Source organism: Acanthisitta chloris, unplaced genomic scaffold (genome assembly GCF_000695815.1).
Source record: "Acanthisitta chloris isolate BGI_N310 unplaced genomic scaffold, ASM69581v1 scaffold9715, whole genome shotgun sequence".
NCBI classification, from domain to species: Eukaryota; Metazoa; Chordata; class Aves; order Passeriformes; family Acanthisittidae; genus Acanthisitta; species Acanthisitta chloris.
In genome coordinates, this window is record NW_008673225.1 from 2,894 (window position 1) to 27,024 (window position 24,131).

At 41.0% G+C, this 24,131-nt stretch overlaps 1 protein-coding gene across 1 annotated transcript in view; it reads left to right on the top strand.

Moving 5' to 3' along the window:
* Nucleotides 1-1,055: 1,055 nt before the first annotated feature.
* The window catches only part of LOC103802391 (metallophosphoesterase MPPED2), a 52,556-nt gene continuing 29,480 nt past the window's right edge, over nucleotides 1,056-24,131 (top strand). The window contains exon 1 of the mRNA XM_009074858.1: nucleotides 1,056-1,281. Within this exon, the coding sequence (XP_009073106.1) occupies nucleotides 1,154-1,281 (128 nt within the window). The 5' untranslated portion in view covers nucleotides 1,056-1,153. The remainder of the gene's footprint in view (nucleotides 1,282-24,131) is intronic.

The following is a 24,131-nucleotide window of genomic DNA, read 5'->3' on the forward strand; positions in this document are numbered from 1 at the left end:
CTTAACGCTAAAGATGTTTCAGAGCATTTTGGAGACGTGAAAGATAAGGATGCATAGAGAGGGAAGAGCCTGTTTCTTTCATCTTATGCAGAAATATTTATGTGTAAAATCACTTAAATCTGTCAGGTAAATCATTACTGTCTGGTGGTGAATCGAAGCCAGTTTCGTTGCTAGTGCACGATAACATGGATATTTTGTTAGCATTGTCTAGATAACTTGCCTCTCTCTGGGCAAAAAAATACTTTGATTCAAAAGTATTTGGGTGTACCTTTTGCTGCACGATTGTAAAATGTTCTTTCCATCAGTTTCTTGTAAGTCTCTCAGATGAAACTCATTTTGTAAAGCTGCAACGAGGCCTTGAAAACAAGTGTGTGTGTTTGTGGGAAGCAACTTGTCCTTCAGGAAACCGGGCCCACTTGTTAATTTTCGTGGTTGCAATTAGCACAAGATGTTTTTTAAAATAAAGAGTACGAAACGGGGAGTGTTTAACTGGAGTATTCAACACAATTAGCAAAAGATGTTTTTTAAAATAAAGAGTATGAAATGGGGAGTGTTTAACTGGAGTATTCAACACAGATGTTTTATTCTCCCATCCCCACCCCTCCCTGAAGATACAGCCTTACTTTAAGTGCTCATCCTTTGGATGTATTTAATGATGATGGAGTTAAATGATGAGGCAATTATGAAAAAATAAGTGAATAATAATACTTAGAAAAGATGTTTTTTAAAATAAAGAGTATGAAATGGGGAGTGTTTAACTGGAGTATTCAACACAGATGTTTTATTCTCCCATCCCCACCCCTCCCTGAAGATACAGCCTTACTTTAAGTGCTCATCCTTTGGATGTATTTAATGATGATGGAGTTAAATGATGAGGCAATTATGAAAAAATAAGTGAATAATAATACTTAGAGAGTTGGGTGATGGGTACACCAAAATATAGGGATGGAAATCAGGAGGGGATAGGGTAGTATGTCTGTGTCTGTTTACATCTCCTCTGAGCTTACAGCAGTGTGTGCTGTCTTTCTCTCCTGGCAGAGGTCACAGAGTTGAAGAGGTGCTGCTGGGAATTGGGAGCTGCCTGGACCACAATGCCCTACCCTGCTCCTGGCCTTGGGAAGTTGTGAGCTGCTCATGTCCATAAGGAGGAAGGATGGCTCATGGAATTCCTTCACAAGGCAAAGTTACCATAACAGTGGATGAATACAGCTCCAACCCAACGCAGGCGTTTACACACTACAACATCAATCAGAGCAGGTTCCAACCTCCACATGTGCATATGTGAGTATTCCTGACCTGTCTGTGTGTCTGTCTGTGTGTCTGTCTGTCTGCTTGTGCCTGAGAGCTGCTGTTGGAGTGTGTTGGAAACTGGGAAATTTGGTTAGCCACGTGAGCAAACTGGCAAAATGGTTATCAGATTTCCTACCTGGCCTGTCTGAGGAGCCTCTCCATCCTCTCCTGGAGCTGAGTGAGGCTCAGTGCCATCGCTGCCTTGGAGCTCTCCCCGCTCGGACTGATGGGTGCAGCTTGTCCCTTTACTGCTCTCACTTTTAACTTGCCTGAGGGACCCATTGCTTTCAAATTTCAGCTCCCTTCCCCCCAGCCCTTACACTCAGCTGCGAAATAGGCCTAATTGGGACTAATTGTGCCCCCTGATCAGTGACTCCTTTGTCCTGCCGGTTGCGAGTGGAACGTGTGCCGCACAAAGGGGCTGCTAGTGCCTCGAGAAATACAGAGCATTTTCTACTCCTTTATGGACTTCAGGAGGTGATGTATTCTCACCACTAGACTGTATGTTAACCTGCCTTCGAATGCAGCTCGATTTCAGCCAGTTGTAGTTTTTGGTTTCAGTGTCTTCAGACTTACAAACAATTCACAGTAGTTTTGCACAGCTTACAAAGAGCAGATTCAACCCCATCTCCTCTCCTCCACCCCCAGACAGTCAGACCAACTGCAGCAATGGCCAAGAATAAAATTCCCAGGGTAATCCTTATAAATAGAACTACAGGAAAGCTAAGAAACCATCTAAATAATATCAGAACCCATGGCCCCGACCGACAAAAAGCTTGGGGAGTGAGGAGCTGAAGGCTCCTTCTCTCACCTTGTTGTTCCTTGCATCATGTGCCCCGAGATCCTTGTGCTTCTCAGCACCTGGGCACAGTGGGCTGCTGGCAGAGAGCTGAGTGCCAGCTTTAACTCCGAATCTCCTTCCCATTGTTTTAGTTGGTTTTGATCTTTCGGGGAAGGCTCTTTTTCTTTTCGCAGCAATAGACTGGAAAGCACGTGGAACTAAAACAAAGCCGACATCTCTTGACCTCCTTGGAGACTTTGTTAGGCAGGATTTCGAACGGTGGCACACCATTGAGTTTCATAAGGATTTTGCATAATAAGGGGGGAAAGTTGTATGGTACTTCATCGCATTTTTGTTATGTAGAAGCTTGAGGGAAGAGTCACAATGTAGGAGTTCAGCACCTTCTAATAGGATTTCTTGTGGTTACAATGGTCCTAAAGGCAACTTTGGGAAGGATGCTGAGGAGTCTCTGTCGTGCTGACTTTTCAAGGTGAAAAAGTTTTCCTTAGTTGCGTTCGATTTGTTGCTACAACGATGGTGTAACTTTGCTTTTGGAAACATTTCCATCTCTTGATTCACTCTCCAGCCCTTTTGTCAGCAAATTTCTGTTGCACGTTTTGCTCTCCAGACTTGCACTAAGTACAAATTTTAGGTAGAGAATGAATTTGAAACAAGCAAAAAAAAAATCAGAAAGTAGTTTTAAAGAATCCCTTCTATTGATGTTGATTTCAGTGAGAGCTGAATTTAGGACTAAGTGTGGTGTGCAGCATTGTAAAAGTTGCTCGTGCTTTGTTTATAAAACTCACAAATATTTATACAGCCACTCCTCTAACAGTTTGTGAATTTCTCAAATGATACTGACTTGACAGATGCCTTATAAAAGATCCTTTTCTTGTTTGGAAAAACTTTGTAATTGAAACAAACACTGAAACTGCAAAGTACAATATAGTGACAGTATTTTAAAGGATCTTTAATGTAAATACTGCAGCTTTTTAAAATCATTAATTTGGTTTCAGTGGAGGATGTGGCATACTAAAGGGAGATCAAAGTTTAGAAAGATAGGAAATTAATTGGGCTCGGATTCACAGTGGAAGCAGAAAGAGCAACATTGCAGTGCAGGAGGTGAGTGCAGGTATAGGTCTGGATAGCAAATGATGGATTTTAGAAAACCTGTTGGGGAAAAACCAGACAGGATCCTACCAGGTGGGTAGAGGAAAGCAAGGAAGTGAAGATATGAGTGTGTCTGAGGGTTTGTGTGATGTGAAGAATAGTAGAATTATTTCTAGGGAGGGGAAGCTGAATTATGTGGCAGCCTCAGACAGGGGCTTAATTTGTCTTCTCAACTGGAAGCATTGTGTGTATTTCTGAAAGAGGATGTCATCAAGTGAGAAACCTGAACAGCAAATTGGTAAAAGCAGTATTAACAAAGAAACCATGATCTTTCTACCCTGTTGTATGTCTGTTAGTGCCATGTTGCTGCAGCAGCCAGGATTGATTTGATCTGGTTTTGCAGTCTGCTTTTCTTTGTTGCTGTATTCTAAAGTAATGCACGTGTTTGGGTTTAGGTTTTGTTATGTTGTTTTTTTTCTCTGAGAGTTTGAGGAAGCTTTATTCTCTAGTGAAAAATTTATTTCAAAAATCCTGGGATGATGAGAAATGAGTGAAGCAACATGGGAACTGAGTGTTGTGACATGTATGTGAATAGCAGGGCAGTATATTATTGCAGGGCCAAGCTGCATGCCATAAATCAGTTGCTGGGGGCAGCTTAAGGACTGTGTTCTTTGCTAAGGGAATTATTATTTTTTTTTTAGAGGTAATTTCTTTATGGATATGCATCTTCATGCACAAAGGTGAGAATTGGATTCTTGGTGTATACTGAGCTATTTCTGGTTCTTGTTTCCTTTGGGCCCAATTCTCATTTCACAGAGTAAATGAGAGTCCATGGAATAAACCTGGTGGGTAAGGCACTACTGGCATTACATGGGGCACATCCTGCACTTTTCCTGCCACTTTCATTTTGTGCCTTTCATGTGACAGTGTCATGTAGTTCAATCAGTTCTCTTACCATCTTTATATATGTTCTTACACCAGCAGCTCTTAGTGAATCTGCTTAAGTGTCCTATGAGGTAAACAACAGTGAATTTTTTACTTTACACCAGCAGTTCTTAGTGAATCTGCTTAAGTGTCCCATGAGGTAAACAACAGTGAATTTTTTACAGCTCCCTTAGCTTGGGCTGGCTGTGACAGCAGTTTTATCAGTTACTTAAACTCTTAATAGTATCAATCCGTTTGTCCAGTCTTTTTATTTTATTTCTCTCCTAATTAATGCTTGAAGAGATATTGTAAATGCAGGTTTTTATTGCACAATTATTTTTGCTTAAAGAGATAGAATTTTAAGTATTATTTTGTCATCTCCAAAAAAATCTTCCCACCCACAGGTTTCACTTACTTCCTGAAGGTGTTATAAAGTGTTGGCATTTGAATGCTTTGTACAAGTCGTATTTACTTTCAGTTACTTCAAATTAACTGCACCACCTTAGAAAGGCAGCTGAAAAATAATATATAATGATCATAATATGTTTCCTTTTGCTTCATGTTGGTTATTCTTCTTCTGAAGGTTTTCATACTATCAATTTTTTAGTCATTATCTGTGGCTTCAAGAGGCAAGTGCTTCTTGCTCCTTTGGTGTGGTGCTGCCAAGTATGATAAGGTGGTTTTTGTTTGGGTTTTGTTTTTTTTAAACAAACCAGCTTTTAAGCCTGTTTAGACTTTTGAGATGTTTCCATAAGAGGCTGTGATCAGTGATGCTAACAATATCAGTTAGGATGCAGCCTGGGGACAAATCCAAATGGAAAAATACTCAGGTTTTAACCAGAGAGAAAAATCTTCTTGTTTGGGTACAACACTCCATTTACTTGCAGGGACAAAGAAAGGGGAGAGTGAAATAAACTTTGTGGTATTTGTGGTGGAAAATGCCTGTTTGGATAGGCCCAGCTGGTGAGGCTGAGGGAGTTTTGTGGAGATAAAATAGCTGTAGCCTAAGCTGCTGCAGGCTGAGCCTTTTCTAGGAGTTCATTAGCTTTTCTTTGGCCTCACCAGCAGGGATGGGTGGCTTGTTTTTTAGGAGTTAACATGAGTACACGTTAAAACTCTGTTATGGTTTAAATGCAGTAATAGGGGAGTAAGAAAGACAGAGGCTTCTGTGCCAGAGCAAAACCAAGTTTATTCATACCTGGAGATACATTGAGCTTTATGTAACTATATCATTTTACTGCCTTTTCTGTACTGGAGTAATCCCCCATGAGAATGTTCTTACTTAAAAACAAAGACTATAAGCAGAGTTTTATATTAGGAGGAATATATATATATAAGGTTGAATAAAGTACTTAAATGTCTAAGTGTGTATAAATGTGTATATATAATAACAGTAAAATAAAAACATAGCTGTGTGACCATAGGAGAAAAAAAACCTCAACTGTGATGAAGCCTTACACTGTTAAAACTCAGAGTTCTCATTAGACTGTTAACCCTGAGAAATAGGATTTTGCTTGGTTTTTGTTCTTGAGGAAACTCCAGCATTTAATGTGCTTTCTAAATCCCACTGAGATTAGTGGGAAATTATGCATTTGATTTGTAAGATTCTCAACTTTTGTTTTAGATAAGGTGTGTGATATTTAGAGGGGCAGGAGAGAGTTGGCATTAGTAAAATATGAGCTCATTTGACACTTACAGAATAGTAGAGTTTGTACATGTAATATTATTGATTGAGAAGACAGAGATTCAGTCTTAAACTGAATCAGCTGTAGTCAGCTATGCCTAGTGTGGCTGGACAGGCTCTTTCAGCTGGTACTGGTGTGAGAGGGGGTTGTAGTTTTGGTAGAAATGGGTGCTCTGGCCATTAATAACACTTTATTTTTTTTACTTTTTTTTTTTACAAAAGCATACACAGCTCATGCCCACCTGAGCCCCTTTTCACAACTTATTTTTCAAAATAAATAAATCAACCACTACTCCCTGAAACAATCAATCTATGTTTAAGTTCTAGTCATGAAGACATGAGTACATTGAATGAGATTACTTACTTTTCTTGTTTGGAAAACTTTGGCCTTGCTTTTGGGCACAGGGATTTCTTCTGGGGTCCTGGCTCCCAATCAGCTTACCTTTGTGCAGGTTTAGTCTCCTTTCCCTCGCTGGTTCCTCAGCTGAAATGCAGCAGTTCAAACCATGCTGTCTTCAGGAAAACCAACCTGTTTTTCTCTAGCCAAGAGCAGTAGTAGCCCTTCAACACTTGTCCTGGAGCAGCTGAGCTCTCCCTGCAGCAGCTTGGTGAGAATTCCAGCAGGATGCAGGGAGGATGACAGCTGGAGGGGAGAACCCTTACAACTGTCCCAGGATAAATATTCCCCCACTCAAGAAGAGTGACATGAAATGATTATGTTTTCTGGTTCTTCTGCCATGGAGCAATGGAAGCTGGGTGGCAAATAGGCTAATTTTAATCGTCATTAAGAAAACTCTTTTACTGGTGCCTGTGCATGTGTTTGTGTGAGTGAAGATCTCTACTGGTTTTACATTATTTAAAGTGACTCGTGCAAAGATCTGAATATCACATAAGCATTTAAACATCACTTAAATTTTACATGTAAAATGAAGGCAAAGACTTTGTTATGAAGCTACACTTAAAAACCTTTTTTGATGCTGGAGTGGAGCATGCTGAAAGTGGAGGGTTAATACAGTGGTGATAGAAGGCTCAGGAATCACAGTTTCGTAACTAAAACTCAAATTTAGGGCCCTTGTGTTGTGTTTATACAGTGCAGTCATAATATGCTGAATGCTCTTGAAAAATACCTTAAGTTTCTGACCTTTTTGTCATTGTGAAAAAGGAATAATCCTAACCTACTATTAAAAGAATGCTCTGACATCCCTGGAAGGCTGATGCTGTAAAGGTGCCAATATCATTATTATAAATGTAGGAAAGGTTTCAAATAATGTTGCTATTTTATTACTCTCTTTCCACGTTGCCCTGCCCTAAGACAGAAGCCAGGCCTGGTTCAAACTGGAGATAAACCCTTTACCTCTGGTGCTGCTGGGAACAGGCTGCCAGAGCAGCCTCTGTGCCTATCAGAATCAATCCATCAGTCCCTCAGTGTGAGCTATCTGCCTTCTGCAGCTCCCACGTGTTGTCTGCCTGAGAAGAGCTGTGCTTGGAGGTGACTTGCAGGGCTGGAAAGGGGAAGATCCCTGATCTGCAGGCTCCAGTGCTGAACCTGCCATTCCCCAGCTGCTCATTCCTGCCCCTGTGCCCCACACTCTGCCACCTCATCTCCTCAGGAGTCCTGGCAGAGCCTTTTGGAGGCTGCTGTCGAGATCATACTGCTGAAATGGGCTGGGGTAACAATGTCCTTTTAGTGCTGCTATTTGGTTGTTTGGGTTGTTCTCTGCCAGCACAGGGGAGAGGGCAGTGAACTTTAATAAAATGTGACATGGGCCAGTGGGAAGGATAGAAGGAGAGGCAGATTTCTTCACCTTACTTGAAGAAGTAAGATTGATGAAGATTTGAATTGTTGAAATTATGCTTTTAAAGCAACACCTTATAGAGTCAGTCTGGCCACTGTTGGTAAACTCTGAGAGGGAGGAAAAAAAAAAGGGAAGCCCTGTAAACAACGTGAGCTTAGATATCTGTGTTATATGTTAAATTACTATATGCAGTTTGCTTATGTTTGATGAAGGACTATTTCAGAAGTGATCAAATGTTGGTCATGGACATGGATTTTTGTACTGAATGTTGGCATAGTAGTTTTTTGAGTGCATTTCTGATCTTGATCTCCCAGTAGTGTCTTAATTTTGGGGTCAGTTGCCTAACATGGGTATTGATGACAAAATCCAGACATGGGGAGCTAGTGGATCCCTTCCAAAAGGGACACTTTGAGAGTTTTGGGTTTGAATCCTGCATAGCTTGAGACATAAATGCTCTTAGGCATAGCAGAAGTACAGTGAGGTTGGGAGAGCTTGTAAAGTTACTACTTTGAAGACAGTTAAGCCTGGTGTCAGGGTTACCTGCATTGCTTCAGGCCATAGGTGCTGGCAGGGAGAGTGGAATGCCAGTGCTGGGTAGGAAGTCCCCTCAGTCTTGCATGGGAAAATCATTCAGCTCTTAATTCACACCAGGTTTTTCCAAGTCCCTAGAGAGGATTTCAGCAAATTCTGAGTTTCGGTCCTGGAAGTAATGACTTCTTGTTTCTAGTTGTTTGAGTCGTATTTGGCTCATGTCATAGTTTTATGGACTTCAGGATTGTTTCTGCTCCCAGAAGCCTTGGTGTACTGGCCTTCAGCTCTTTTCTGTAGTGCCCACATGCAGAGCAGTACAAAATAGAGGGAGGTAAGCCTGTCTGCATATATACCTGCACATCTTTCATAGAAGATATTTCAGAAGATACAAAGAGCTTGTTCGATGGGATTTGGAGATTCAGGTTGTGTCCATTTACTTTCAGTTTTGATGTGGGACAATGTCAGTTTTTACACTGTGTATTGTAGAGGGCAAGTTTTGTATTACTGTATGGTTGGTTTGAATTATGAGGAAGCTGTGGCTGAATTATGGATTCGTTTAGGTTGGATTATCAAGTCCAGCCATTAACCTAACACTGCCAAGTCCACCACAATGTAAGCTAATACATTAACTGCTAAAGATATTAAAAAAAAAAAATCTGCAAATTAAGATCACATACAATGAAACTGCAAACGTGTGCATTTAAAGTCAAACCAATTCTGCCCTGTAGTAAATGTGACTAGACTTCATTTAATGTTTTTGTTTTTTTTTTTTGCTGCCTTTTTCAAACAAAAAGTTGGAGTATGATAATCTTGTACCCAGTAACATGCAGGGAGCAGTACTGAGTGGTTAGAGCAGAAAACTCCAAACAATAAACTTTAGGTACCTGGCATTGCAGTCATTTTATCTCCTGAAGAGCTGACCATAAAGCTTGGTCGTAACCTCCATAAACCTGGAGATTTCTCCCAGCACATCAGCTCTGTGTCCTGCAGAATCTGCTGCTGTTGGCTGGAACAAAGTGCTGGTGGATGAGCACTGGTGTTGCTGCTGCTGCTGAAGCTTTTGGAGTAGGGGCAGAGAGGATGGCTAGAGAGCAAGTCAACTGGTAATCCCCAAGTACAGTTGTCCTTTTGTAACTCTCTTGGATCCATCAGACCCATATTATTTCTGCTGTCAACAGAGTTTGCCTGTGTACTCTCCACTGAGAGGGTAATGCTTGCCCCTATTTTTATATGCCCTATTTTATAATGAGCATATTTTCTGAATTTCTATCATGATGTTGAGGAGAGAGACAAATAAGAAAATTCCAACTGCCTCCTGTTTTTACCAAAAGATGTTTTGAATGATGATGCTGTGTGGTGTCTTGCAAGATTTGTTTTTGTCACAGCTTGTGGATTTCATATTCCCAGACCCTCTCTCTTCCTTGCATGCTGCCTGACATTAAGGCTACAGAGATTCCACTGGATGTTGACAGGGAAAAAAAACAGCATCAGAGGTTTCCTTGCAGCACAGTCCCCACTCACTGTACTGGGCATTAACTTATATCCAGCACATTAGACTTAAAAGCACAGAGCCATTAAGTGCAGCACTCCCTTCCCAGGAGGGCAGCAGATGGAGAGAGAATGGGGGAGGGAAGGAGAAAGGACTATGATAGAGGGACTTGATCTGCTGTATTTGTAAGCCAGGAAACTTGCTATTTACCACGTTTACAATTTCTCTGCTATAAGGAATTGAGTGTAGTGACTGTGAGCATCAGGGTCAGCACATTACTCCAAAATGTTTAGCTATTGTATCAGTTTATGGGAAGGAAAAGGTGCTAGTCCAGTATATCTTTCCTCCTGTTCCCTTTATGTAGGGAGCACAAAGAAAAAAAGTCATTACTTTTTAATTACTCTAGGCTTCTTTGTTTCTTAAAGCACATAGACTTTTGGCCAGCAGTGAGTGTTAACAATGGGTGATTTTCTGGCCTGTGTATGGTGAAGTACTAGTTTTGGGGAAAATGATGTTGAGAATTAAAATTTCATGTGGTCCAGCTTATTTAATAAATAGGAGCCTTGTCCTATACTTGTTAAATGCAGTGATTAGTGACATTATTATTGCTTCCAGTGGGACAGGATCTGTCACTTAGAAACACCAGATTAAGTGGCTCCCTCAATTTTAAGCTATGATTCTTTCAGGGTCTTCTTTTCTCTGTTTTTTTAACAATGTACATATAAGATTATGATAATTGACAGATATTAAGGAAGAAGGAAATTTCATCTTTATGGTTTATTTATTTTTTTTAAATTTAAAGTCAGCCAAGCATTCAGTTTTCCTCCTGGTGGAAAGGAGTGAGTAAATTAAAATGAAATAAATACACCATTATACATGAAAAAAGTATATATAACCCAGGTGTAATCTTTGAAATAACTTGAAAGTTTTTTGTATAATTGTTTAATTTTGATTATATCTCTCTTGACATCAGTTTTATTTTCCATTGTTTTTTGTTTGTTCAACATTGATGTTTGCAGCTTTGACAGGAAGGTATGTGTGCAAGAAGAATTCATTTTGTTCTGCTGTTGTTATTATTCTATACCTTGAAAGTTTCCACTTAGGTACCCTCTTTGGGTTACTGGGGGAGAGTTATGATTCATATTGCAACTTGTTAGGTGTTTTGGAGGTTATTTCAATTGTTTGTACAAAGTTCTTCAGACACTTTTTCTGCTAGAAATGTCAGTATAATGAGACTGCACAGATCAAATACTGTAATAGGAGTTTCAAACATCTATTGCCATGAGTTCTGTGCCTTCAAGAGGACAGGTTGGTTTAAAAATATGTGTATGCAGAGACTTCATTTTCTTTTGAGTGAGAATAGAAAAGAAATCCGTGGTGTTGGTTACAAGGAATGGAAATGGGCTGTGTTTAGGGGGATTGTGTGCTGTGTTCAGGCTCATTAATTTTAGATATAATTAATACAGAGCATATTTTCCTGGAAAGGATCATAGAATCAACCAGGTTGGGAAAGACCTCCAAGATCATGAAGTCCAACCCTACCGTGGTCACTAGCCCATGGCACTAAGTGCCACATCCAGTCTCAGCTTGAAAACCTCCAGGGATGGGGAATCCACCACCTCCCTGGGCAGCACATTCCAATGTCTGAGCACTCTCGCTGTGAAAAATCTCTTCCTAATCTCCAACCTAACCCTCCCCTGGCAGAGCTTGAGTCTGTGCCCTCTTGTCCTGCTGCTGGTTGCCTGGGAGCAGAGACCAACCCCCACCTGACTCCAACCTCCTGTCAGGGAGTTGCAGAGGGTGATGAGGTCTCCCCTGAGCCTCCTCTTCTCCAGGCTGAACACCCCCAGCTCCCTCAGCCTCTGCTCATGGCACTTGTGCTCCAGTCCCTTCACCAGCCTCGGTGCTCTTCTTGCAGCCAGTCTAGATTGTCAAGAGAAATATTAATTTAAGTTGAAAATTAAGTTTGGATCACTTGGCCTCCTTGGTTCATACCATCATTTAGTACTGTCATACTATTTTCAGTCAGTGTTTCTCTTAAAAGATTTTTAAGACATCATTCTATGGAATGAGAGACCTTTTATGAATCATTTTTTTCAGTGTGGAGTTAAAAGGTATAAACTGAAACACACAGAGCCAGGAAATTGGTGGAGTTTTTTGATAAATTAGTTCAAATTAAATGGGGTCCTATAGAAGATATGGAACAGTAAGTGACAATTTTCTGTACATCTGTCTATAAAGAGGCAATGCAATTTCTTTAGGGTTCAGACACTTCTACAATAAAACGCAGGAGAAATGTACTGAAGGTGACTAATACAGAATAAATGGAAGATGAGAAATGGATAAATAATTTCAAATATCTAGGAATAACCAGAGCTAAGCTGTTGGCCTGAAGTGCAGTTCTTAGCCCACCTTGCACCTGAAGCTGTATTTTGTTTGCTGGGATTGTTCTGCCTGTGTATCTCTTGGCCCACCTTGCACCTGAAGCTGTATTTCGTTTGCTGGGATTGTTCTGCCTGTGTATAAGTTTAAAGTCATCCTTGCTCTAGCATGAGACATAGCAGGGTAACATACATCACAGCATTGCTGTGGTAGTAGTATTAGAATCTTTCATGTTTGTATGTGCTTTGTTATTTTCCTAACACAAAGGTTTTTTAGGTTTTGATCTTCCAGACTTAAGCCTTGTAGTTGTTTGCAAGGGAGTGTGGCCACGCTGACCAAGAGGCTTGAACGTTCCCATACTGAGCCAAGGTCACTGAAACCTCTCAGTGCTGTGCCAGAATCTAGTGGCTCTAAAGGCACGTGGGTTTGTTTTATTCTTTACTGGTTTTCTTCTGTTGGGCTTAGTGTGCCTTGTGAGTAGTGTCAGGCTGGGAACAAATTCTCTTTCTCCACATAGGCACACAGAGCTATTGTAGTCACTGTCAGAACTTCCCTCATAAGTTCCCCACAAATGACTGTCGGGACCACACGTGGAACCAGAAGGGTAGATTAGTCTCTGCCTCCAATCAGACCAGAGTTTTTGCAGAGAACTGTGGTGGTCTTTGTTATGTGAATGTCTTTATAGGAAATAAAGCACAGTCCTTTGTGGTTTGTTTTTAGGTTGGTTTTTTTTTAAGGCACCAAACAGCTGTCAGTGGGGTAGAATTTCTATTTGTTTAGGGTAAGATTAGGCAATGAGCTCTAAATGAAAAATCAGGTATCGTGCTATCTATCCCCTGGGTCATCTAATCTGAAACACTATGCTCTGCATTCATAGGGTATGGACTGTGCTGACAGGTATGTTCAAAGAATATAAGGAGGTTTTTTTCCCCCCTCGATTTTTCAAACAGAAAAAGGCAGAGAATTAAGAGTTCAAATGTTGATTCCCTGATGGTGTAACTTAAGTATTTTATGTATTAACTACATGGGGAGCTGCTGGAGTTGCCATCCTTCTAATTTTAGTATCCTCCCAAAGGCTGTTCACCTGCAGAAGAAACAGTTGAATGGAGCATGAGAAAGTTCCTTGAACTGCCTCAGTTTGCACTTAGCTTATTTGAATACTTTGACCTGAAACAGTGATAACCAGGCATCGTGGTACACGAGTGGCTATAGCTGGGAGAAGTTTGGAAGAGGGAGCAAAACCTAGGCTGTCTTTATTTAGTATGTTGCCAGCCCTGCTGCAGAATTTAAATCAATGTCTGTGAATGTTTATCCGACTTTTGCAGCAATTTTTGGTCCAGTACTGTGGAAGGGTTGTGTGACTCCAGATGTGACAACCTGTGTTCTGTGAGCATGATGGGGTTAGGGTCTGTTCTCTGTGAGCATTACGTGTCTCACCCCTTTGCCAGTTTTTGGTAGTCAAACCACAGCATCTCCTAGTTGTAGGAGGCTCTGTGTGTACAGCATTAGTTGCAGCTTGAGATTTTAGTGATGTTGGTTCAATGGTTTTTCAGATATCTTCAAAAACAGGTGAGTGTGGGTTTGGTTTTTTTTTCAGTATTAAAGCAATGACTACACAGGGCACAGCAAAAACTGGTTTGCAGTATTAAAACAATGTCTACACAGGGCACAGCAAAAACTGGTTTTTATTTGCCTTACTGGTGCTGCTGCCTGTGTTTTTGAGTTTTCTGATCCATTGCACAGCTACACTTGTGTTTCCTTTGAGGAGCCTTATGACTGTAGTTTAGATGTGTCTTCTACAATGTGTGATGCATCTGCCAGTGACCTGGCAGCTTAAATCGAGTCAGGAGTTCAACTGTACAAAGCAAAAAGAAACCACATTGATTAACCAACCCCCATGTATCTTTTGGTAATTAGCAAAGGTGATATGGGTAATGACAGCAAAGACTTGAAGCTAAATTGAGACATTTTAGTAGGTATTTCTCCCACTGTGAGAATCTGAGTTTGCAATGGCATGGGGGGACACCAGTCCACATGTGCAGCTTAAATAGGTCTGGATTCTGCATCATAAATATGCACCGGATGCAGGGGAGAAAACCAGCACATTCTCTCAGGATGCTGTTAGGGCCAAGCAGAATCTCATTAGGGACAACTTCAAAGATTAGTTCCTCATGTCCATAAAAACAAGTGTAAATTATCTTCTGTGAGCCTGCTGTTAGCAGTTGCACTGTTACATTATGCATGTAGACCAGATTACACGTGGTATGAACAAACCACCCTATGTTTCATTACTGTTTCATTTTTATGCTAGGCATGGCAACTTGGCTATTTATCGTTGTAATTTTGGTTAATATAGTGTTTGACTTAAAATTTCCCGTTCTATTAGCTCTTAGCAGTGACTCAATGTCTGAAAAGGACTTTGAGGTTCTATAGTGCTTGTGTTGTTACAGAGGGAGAGCATAGAGGCAAATCCTTGTATTGACAGCTTTGCTTGCCTGCTCATTCTGCTTCCTGCACCTAGTGAGAAGGTGATGCTGCTCTGCAGCACTTGACCTAAATGTTTCTGAAAATGATGAAGGGGTAGAGCTTAAATAATGTGTTTCACTGGTCCACGTGCCCCATCAGATACATTTGAAAGGCCAGTTTGTAATTGTTGCTGGGAAAGTGTTTTGAAATAGTCAAGTGCAACCTCTGTGCATGGAAATTTTGTCACAAGTTTCTATAGGATCAAGGTTTTTGAGATTGTCTTTATTATCCTTGGAGGTGCTGTGGAATATTTTCTTAAACTGAATGATATTGCTTAAAAAGGAAAAATATATAGTCAAGTTTTTCCCCCCTGTGATATTTTTGCCTTTTTCCATATGCCTTGATCATCGATGAAGGAAAGCATTCATTTGCATGCTTAGTCCAGGGTCATCACTGCCTTCAGATGTGATGTTAAACTCCTGAGTGGGGCAGCAATCTGATTTGCACTGTGGTTTCACAAAGACTTGTGACCTGAGGCTGCTTTAAGCTGCTCAGACTAACATCCCATGTAACATCCACTGTGGCTTGAGAGCTGGTTCAAGCCACTGCCTGTTAAATTCATGCCAAGGAGCATGTGAGGCAGTGGTTATTTGGGAACTATTTTGCCCTGCTCTTTTGAGGGTGGTGGTACTACTAGCTCGATAACCCTCACTCCTCACTCACTGCTGCTCTGTTCTCCCACATGTGCCTGAGTTGTATGTGTAGCATAACTGGGAATTCAGAATGATCCCCTGGAGTGAGTATGTAGCCCAGTTGAGTTCTCCAGTCCTGTTCACCATCTGTCCCTGTACAGTCGTACTGGCACAACAGGACAGACTGCTGGAGCAGGAACCAGACCCAGCCAGAAGGGACTGGGAGCTGCAGAGGCTGGCACTGCTGCTGAAATCAAGGCCATGATCTGCATCCCCACACGGCTTGGTATTGGCTCTCTGCTTAATGTGTGGCCAAATACAGTTTGTTTACAGAGGCACTTCACAAGACATAGCTATGAAATTGTTGGGTTATGTGTCTTGAGGTGTCAAATGGTTTAGAGTTCACTGTGTAGGTGAATTGCAAAGCTAGAGTGAACCCACTTGAGGCTTTTGTGTAATTTCCAGACAAGATGTAAAGGATTTCACACCGTCGTTCAAGGTTACAGGAATAATCTGAGATAATTTCTACATCCTGAAGGGCAGGAGTGCACCTGTGGAGATCAGTGGGAATTTGTCTTTCTGCAGGGCCAGAGCAGTGCTTTGAAGTGTGGAGAGTGCTGAGCTGCCAACTCTGCTGGTGGAGCCACAAAAGTGATGATGCAAGGCCCTGGCTGGTGCAAGGGTGCAAAAGTACCACCCTGATTTGAACTGTAGCATAGTGTCTGCAGAAGCCCAGAAGATAAGGGGGTAATGTGTATGTTTCAAACAGTGATAGCTGGATGGCTGTGGAGCCAACCAAGGGTTGTTGGTAATAACAACCAAGGATTGTTGGTAATAACAGCCAGGGATTGTTGGTAATAACACACTCAGGGGAAAAACCAGGATGTGGCTGGAGAAAGGGCCATATGGAGGTCAGACAGCAATTTTCTGGGACAAACGTCCTTGTTTGAGCTTCTGGAGCTAAGCATAGGACAACACAGCACAGAACCAGTGCAGGAATGAGATTGAGAAGTGTGCATGGACTGTAGGGGGGAATTGAAAGCACCCAAGACCCCCAAAGCTCTCCTCCCCTTTCATCCTCCCTCTGTATTCAAAACACACTTCTGTGAGAAGGATTTGACTGAGCTTTATTTTCCCCCCTGTGATTAAAAACCCAAAGGAATCGACAAACCCACGCGGTTTATATTTGTTTCTACATGTGTGTATGATATGCACATGTACATAGAGCTGGTGGGTACCTGATGTCCAGAGAGAATATTAGCATACAGTGATAGCTTTGCCATTTTCTGGAAGTTTGCTTCCTATTGACATTCTCTTGACTTGGATTTTAAAGCCTTTAAACCCTGACATGGTTTGTTATCTTGGTCAGGAATGATCAGTTTCATTGGAAGTTCAAGACTGTGTGGGGAGGAAGTCTTCATTTACCATCATTGTTTAGGTCTGGCTCGTTGTCTGCCCGGAGCAGACAATGTTTGAAGGGGCGATAAGATAAGAAGTGGCAGTGATAGCCACACTGTAGGGTTACTGCAAGGGCACGAAACAGCTCAGGCCATTGGACTTTAGAGGTCTGATTCTTAGTTAGAATGGGTGATTGAAATGTTCTTCTCGTAGAGTTGGCAGTTAATGTGGCATTCATGTCAGTGTGTCCCTCAGGAAAAAATGAAGTGGTTGTAGGAAAAGAAAAAAAAAAGCAAGCATAGTCTGTAAAGCAGGGCAGAGTGTAGCTTGGGTTTTCATGTACAGCATGGTCACTTGCTGCTTTTAAAGTTTGAATAAATACATGAGACCATTTAAGGATACAGTTTTGTATAAAAAAAATGTAGTAACAATAAAACATGGATGGTTAGGACTGAGATGCTGGGAACAAAAGGTGTGAAGAAGGCTGTGAAATACATCCCCTTAGCACAATAAAGAAACTGCAGCCAGGGCTCTTATTATCTCAATATATTAAAGATATTTACTTTTTTTTCCCCTTTCTTCATTCATTTTGTTTGTTTGCTTTTAATTTGTCTGTTTAGGATGTCTGTTTCCCATCCCACCCAATACCATCTCTAACAGAAAGAGACATCTGGAAGTCAATATATTTATTTTCTTTTTTCCCCCTTTCTTCATTCATTTTGTTTGTTTGCTTTTAATTTGTCTGTTTAGGATGTCTGTTTCCCATCCCACCCAATACCATCTCTAACAGAAAGAGACATCTGGAAGTCAAACATACAATGCAAGATTTGACTGTGTCTGGAAACAGAGAAAACACCTCATTAGACCAAGGAGGTTTTTATTTTTGCACGAATAGGAAAAACCCCACCCCGCTTAACATTTAGGAAAATGTCTATGTTGTAGCTTCTGCTGAAAGGAGCAGCACAATGTCCTCATTCGTGCCATGCCCCAGTTGCTTCATTTGTGCTCATACCATTCCACCTGGTGCTGAGTCCACTCATGGAGGGGTCGTGCAGCTTCTAGGACTGGTTAGTCAGTCGTACCATGAGAAGTGGTGAGTTGAACACAGGAAAACAGATAGATCTAGGCCTAGGTCTGCATGGCTGTTGTGTGAATCCTCCTCTCTATGCCTCAAGTCTTGGCTTACAGTACTGGCTCCAGCCAGTTAGAGCAGCTGCTCTGTGAATGGAACTGGGAGGAGGTTTGAGTGAACACCTATGAGTGGTTGGGAGGATGTGAGCAGACACCTGTTTATAGGCTCCTGATAGAGAAGAAGAACTTTTTCCCCTTTTACTTGACAAGTACCCATGAAATTGTTCATGATTCATTCTTTCACGCTGTGACTTTTAAGGATGGCACAAGTCTGTGCTTGTGTATTTTGCACTCCAAGCCTGTAAAAGTGCCTTTACCAGATCTGTGAATGAGGTGGATGGTGGAGACAATTGCCTTGAGAGGTTTCCTGATACAAGGTGTTATCTCCCAGGAGTCAGAGCTTGGTGGGACACTCATGAAAGAGAGAACCATCAGGGAAAATCCAGGACACAACAGGTTTTCATGGTTAACACTTTCCTCTGTTTTGCTTAGCAGTGTGGAAAACAACAGCATAGTTGATGCAGTCGGCAGCACTTCCAGTACTTACTTTGACCTCTAAAAGTGGCTGTACATTGTGTTAGCCTCAGTGTGCAGCTCTGACATCTGTTAAACTGGTGGCAGGCCATATGTAATGTCTCAGGGCTGAATTCTCTTTGAACCATACTGCAGTTGTCCCTCCACATATAAACATGTTCCCATCACGCTTGGCCTGGAATTGCATTTTTGCCATCAGGCTGGGAACTGAAAAGTGAGTGGCACATGACACGAGTCAGAGACCTTGTTAAATTCCTGTGAGGTTAGATTCCCTTTGGAGAGTTGGCTTGCCAGAGTGGAGCAGAGCTAGGCAAACCCCTGCTCACTGACATCTTGAGGCTGGTGGTACAGACACCTGGCAGGTCGCCTCACCCTGAGAAATGGTTCAATGGCAAGTCTGTAATTCAGGCTATTATCTGGGCATGGTTGTTTAATAAAGGTGAAGGGCAGAGTGACTTAGTGGATCATGTTTGGTGGGTGTGTATGAGAGCACAGAGGGAGAGTGGCATATAAAGACAGGTATCGTGACGCAGTGAATTCCTTCAGCCACTTTAATTAGCTGTTTAGCAAAAAGTATACACCTGTGCTTGCTAAACTCAGAGGTATTTGCCTCTTTCTTGATGACACTGTAAACGTTGTGCAGGTATCAAGTCACAGTAACAGCAAAGTATTCCTTCGGTGACAAATGGTCTTTGGGGAGATCGTGATGTTTCAGATAAGAAAATGTCATTTGTGTGGGTGAGATGAGCATAGTTCTTTGGAACTGCATGACATTCCCTTCATCAGTTAAAGACAATCATTATTTAAAAAAAAATCTATCATGTTATTTGACAGAGAGAGAAATAGACATGATCCTTGTTACTGTAGGTAATGCCAATGGAAAAAAGCAAGTGCTAGAGGTGGTTTCTTTTGCAAAAGTAGTTGCTGCTGGAAAACCTTTGAGCATGTTATTTCGTTTCTACAGCAGCCTGCAGACAAAGCCATTCCTGAGGAAAGGGTTAGAACAGTTGATTTTCCAGAAGGCAAATAGGCTTTTAATTCTAGAAAGAGACAGTTTTGCCCTTTAGGAATATAGCTAGTCTCAAGTCTTCCCAGTCTGCAGAAGATGAAGGAGCTCAAGATTTTATAGGCTGGAGTAAACCAGAAGAGTAGAACTAGATGGAATAATGAATTGCAGAAGGGATTTCTGGAACAGACTGAAGTATTGCCAGTTTTGCCCTTAAGGGCTGTATTTGTTATGAAACAGTCTGTAGGTCTGTTCTTGATTGCCAAAATGTTTGGAGGGAGGAAAGAGGAGAAAGGTTGCAGGAAATTAGTCACCTCAGTCAAAGAACTAAGAATCTTAATTGCTAATTTTGTTTAATATAGATGACTGTAACAGTATTGATGTGGACAAAGTAGTTTCTCTTAGCTCACTTTCCTGTGCTGTTATGGTCACTGTGAACTTTGACTTTATTGACTTCAGTAAGCACAAACCCTCATGCTGTGCAACTGGAAATTTCAGTGGCACTGCCAGAATGCAGAAATGTAAAGGAAAATGTAAAAGAAAAGAAAAGCCCCGTGGATCCAGATGTAAAGGGAGAAATGGCAAAGACAGCTGTTCCCTGGTTTTAACAGTTGCATGTTTTTTGCAGTGCATTGGGTTTTTTTGTCTCCTGGAGCAATGTACTTAGTTAGCCTGTTTCCTTCCTTAAAAACTACCCTAATAGTTATAAGCCTGTCAAAGGTTTAATATCTTTTACAGAATGTTTAGTGATGGGATTTTTTTGCTGAAAAGTCACCAAAAACGTGGGGGTTTTTTGGCCCTTTTTTTTTTTGGTTTTGTTTTTCATTTGCACTTCTCCATAGCCTTGCCAGAGCTGTTGTGGAATTCTGTTGTAGCCTGTTCTTGGAAGGTACCTGGGGAAACAGCCCTTGGAAAAAAAGGGGTCCAGGAGGGATGGACATACTTCAAGAAGGAAGTATTGAAGGCACAGGGGCAGGTCTGGCTGAACAGGGAGGCTCTGCAGGAAATTATGAAAAAAAAGAGTTTATCAACTCTGGGATAAAGGGCAGGCTACTCAAAAAGAGTTCAGAAATATAGTCAGGCCATGTAGGGAGAAAATTAGAGAGACAAAGATAGAATTTGAATTAAATCTGGCCACTTCTGTCAGGGATAGCAAAAAGTGTTTCTATAAATACATCAATAGCAAAAGGAAGGTTAAGGAAAACCTTCATTCCATGTTGGGAATGGGAGGGAACAGAGTGACCCAAGATGAGGAAAAGGCTGAGGTACTTAACACCTTCTTTGCCTCAGTTTTTAATACTAGGACAGGTTGTCCTCAGGACAACTGGACTCTAGAGCTGATAGAGATAGGAAGGCAAATAGGTTATAGTCAGGTGGACAAGAGGGCACAGACTGTTGTAGTCAGGTGGACAAGAGGGCACAGACTCAAGCTCTGCAAGGGAATGTTTAAGTTGGATATTAGAAAGAGAATGTGCTGCCCAGGGAGGTGGTGGATTCACCATCCCTGGAGGGTTTCAAGCTGAGACTGGATGTGGCACTTAGTGCCATGGTCTAGTGACCACGGTAGGGTTGGACTGGATGATCTTGGAGGTCTCTTCCAACCTGATTGATTCTGTGATTCTGATTCCTGCTCCATTAGAGGTAAAGGAAAAAGAACTGGCACTTCATTTCCATGCTGAGAAATATTACTGTGGGTGGATAGGTGGGTGCAATTTTACATGTGTTCTTAGTCAAAGCAAAAATAGTTTTGATTGTTCAACAAAAAGCAACCCACCCAAGTTAGTATAGCTGAGGATAAGTGACCTGATAGTTCATCTGTTTATGCAGTTTGGTTTAGTCAGTGTCAGTTTTACTGCTAATTTTCAAGCAGCTGAAGCTTCTCTGAAGTTTTTGTTAGCATAATACCTATTAAAAAGATTTAATTTTCTTGTCCTTTTAAGTACTAAGAGGAATATGAATATGAAAATCGAGACTATGTATCCACGTAGGGAAACTGATTCAAGATAGTTCCTAAAGAAAATGCTGTTCTCCAGCTGTTACTCGGAAATTCCTCTTGGTGTGGTCACTCGTATTCTCTAGGAAAAGTGCTTAAGCTAAATCAGAAAACAGGACTATGCCTAATAAATAGACTCCCTGGGGAGTCATATAGGAAAAGCTATGGTCCTCTTAATTCACACAGCCTGTCTTGCTGCAGAGTAACCTCCTATTCTCAAGCTTCACAAATACTGAAGATAAATAAGAGCTGAAAAAGATTATTTTGAATTTAAAATAAAAGGTGTGCAGTTTTGTATTTTGTGTCCTTTTTTTTTTTTTCCTCTTTTTGTTTGTTTGTTAGTTTTGTTGTTGTTCAGGTGTTTTTTAAACTTGTGGCCTAGTGATCTAAGGTATCTTCTAGTTTATTAACAGCAAGTTTGGTGGAATTACTCTCTGTTGATAAGACCTTATGGTACTACTGACTGTGAGCTTCAATTTTTTCAGTTTATGCCTCACCAGCACCCACCAAAATAGGATGGATTTCACCCACCTTGGTTATTCCCATCTGAATGTGCAATGATGGTTTCTATTTGTTTGGCTGCAGATAGGATGTTTCGTGATTTTTGCATGTCTAATTGCATTGGCTGAAGTAATGACATTCCCTCTTTTGTTTTGGAGTGTAATCAGTGAGATTGCATTTGTATTGCTTAGAAAATGAATCACGTAAGTGAAATTACATTGCCCACATCTCATTTTGTGTCGTAAAATGTTATGTGGTGCAGCTTGTTTTCCTGCTTCCTGGAGCTTTTCATTGTGATGTTCTTTCTCTAAATTTCAAACTCCTAAGTATTTGCTGTTTGTATTCGAGAGAGAAATTGCTTTCTGCAGTGTGTTTCTACATCTGTCACCGAACCAAAATTTTCAGCCTGTGGATTTGGAAGCAGCTCATTTTCAAAGCTTTTCAGGTCTTGTGTTCTGTTGCATATTAAGTATTATTAAGTAGGTCTGTTCAATTAGCAAGAACCTCTGAGTCATATGTGAGAAAACCTTACTCCTGTTCACATATAGAAGCTGTTTATTGAGGGGTTTCAGCTCATTTGGCTTTGGAGTTGACTTGTAGATAACATTGAAAGCAAAATGATTCTGTTCTCCTTTTCCCTTGCCTTTCTTCCTGGCACAGAGGCAAAAGTAGATGTCTTTTTAAATTGAGTTTTCTAAAAGTATCCCTGAGGTAAATTTCTGTCTTGACTCTAATTCATTTCTGGTTTTATTTGATTTTTGGGGATACATCTTTGGAAACAAATGGTTTGATGCAGTAGAAATAGTTGCTAACTGCAGAAGCCAATAAAGGTCCTGATAAATATGAATGTCCTACATACACTCACTGAGGACTTTGAAGTCATTAATTTTTATGATAGAAGTATAAGCAAAACGCAGATGTTCTTAGATAACCTGTAACACTGTGGTTGCCCACAAACCCTCTACTATTAACTACATTATTGATGAAACCTCCTGATTGTATCTTCTCATAAACATGATGTGTGGCAAGTAAATGTCATGGACGAGTTAAAGTGATGGTGCAACAAAAAATTGTGCTGGTTTTGATGCATGAGATAGGTTTTGTTTTCTCTAAGAAAACAGAAGTCCTGAGTTCAGCAGCCTCTGTCATAGAAGTAGTGATGGTTTAGGAGAAGGTGAATGACAACATCAAATATTGAGCAAGCTTTGAAAAAGAAAATAAAAAGGAACAGAAAGTAGTTCAGATTGAACTGTGCATTTCTAAGGAGTATCTCACACTTTGCTGCAGTGTTCTGTGAGTGCAGACATGAGGTTTTTTTCTCCCCCACCTGCTATAGCTTTATCTCCCAAGCTTTTTCTCACTTAACTGATGTTTGTATCTTGAAATACCATGAAATGTATACTGTCTGACCTGTGGTTTCCTTGTCATAAGTAATGTAATACTGGAGAGAGAGAAAAGAGGGAGAGCCTTATCTGGTAGAATATTTTTACCTGGGAATGTGTTTCACACTATTTTAGAAAGAAAAGAACCTGCTTTGAGTATCTACAGCACAATGGGCTACAGCCTTGTCCAGTTGCTAACGAATTGCAGCATTTTGTTGATGGAATCCAGTTCTGGCTGCAGCTGCATATCATGTTAGAGGTGTGTGCCAGGGAGGTGATGTTAGCTGTAATGAAGACAATTGCACTAGAAAGATAAAGGACAGAAAGATGAAGGTCCCTCTGGATGTCCCATCCCTTCCCTCCAGCTGGGACTGCCCCACACTCTTGGTGTGCTCAGAGAACTTGCTGAGGGTGCACTCAATCCACTGTCCATGTGCCCACAAAGTGTCAGTAGAAGTTAGTTAATAATCTCTTCTCTTCCAAACTAGGATTTAACTTTAGGAGAGCTAAATTGCTGTCTGCATATTACCATCTTCCCTGCAGAAAGCTTCTTCAACCTTAGGAGGTGCACAAATGAAGAGAAACCTTTGACAAGGGCTGAAATGATTCATACACAGGAGACTGAGTGGCAGAAGGCCTTGTAAAACAACAGGGCTATTATGATTTTTTTTTTTCAGTAGGAAAACAGTGTTAGATGCTTGGATTTTCATGGGAAGAGTTTAATGACTAATGTCTTCAAGAAGTTTGTTAGTGCTCAGATGCAGGAGAGAATAGACATCCGATCAGAGACAGATTTTTGTACTGGTTCAGATACACAAATTCATTTTGCAGATAACATATGGTGTCTGCCAATTTACTTTCTTAAAATAGTATATCATGCTGCATGAATACTAGAAAATTTCTTTTTTTTGAGTTATATGTTCCAGCCTGTTTGTTCACTGATCTCCTACTAGCATCAGTGAGAATTTCACAGACATGCTGGTGGCACTCTATGCCTTTAGTAACTTAAAAATGGGAGCTGGTGGTGTTTGCCCAGCAGGA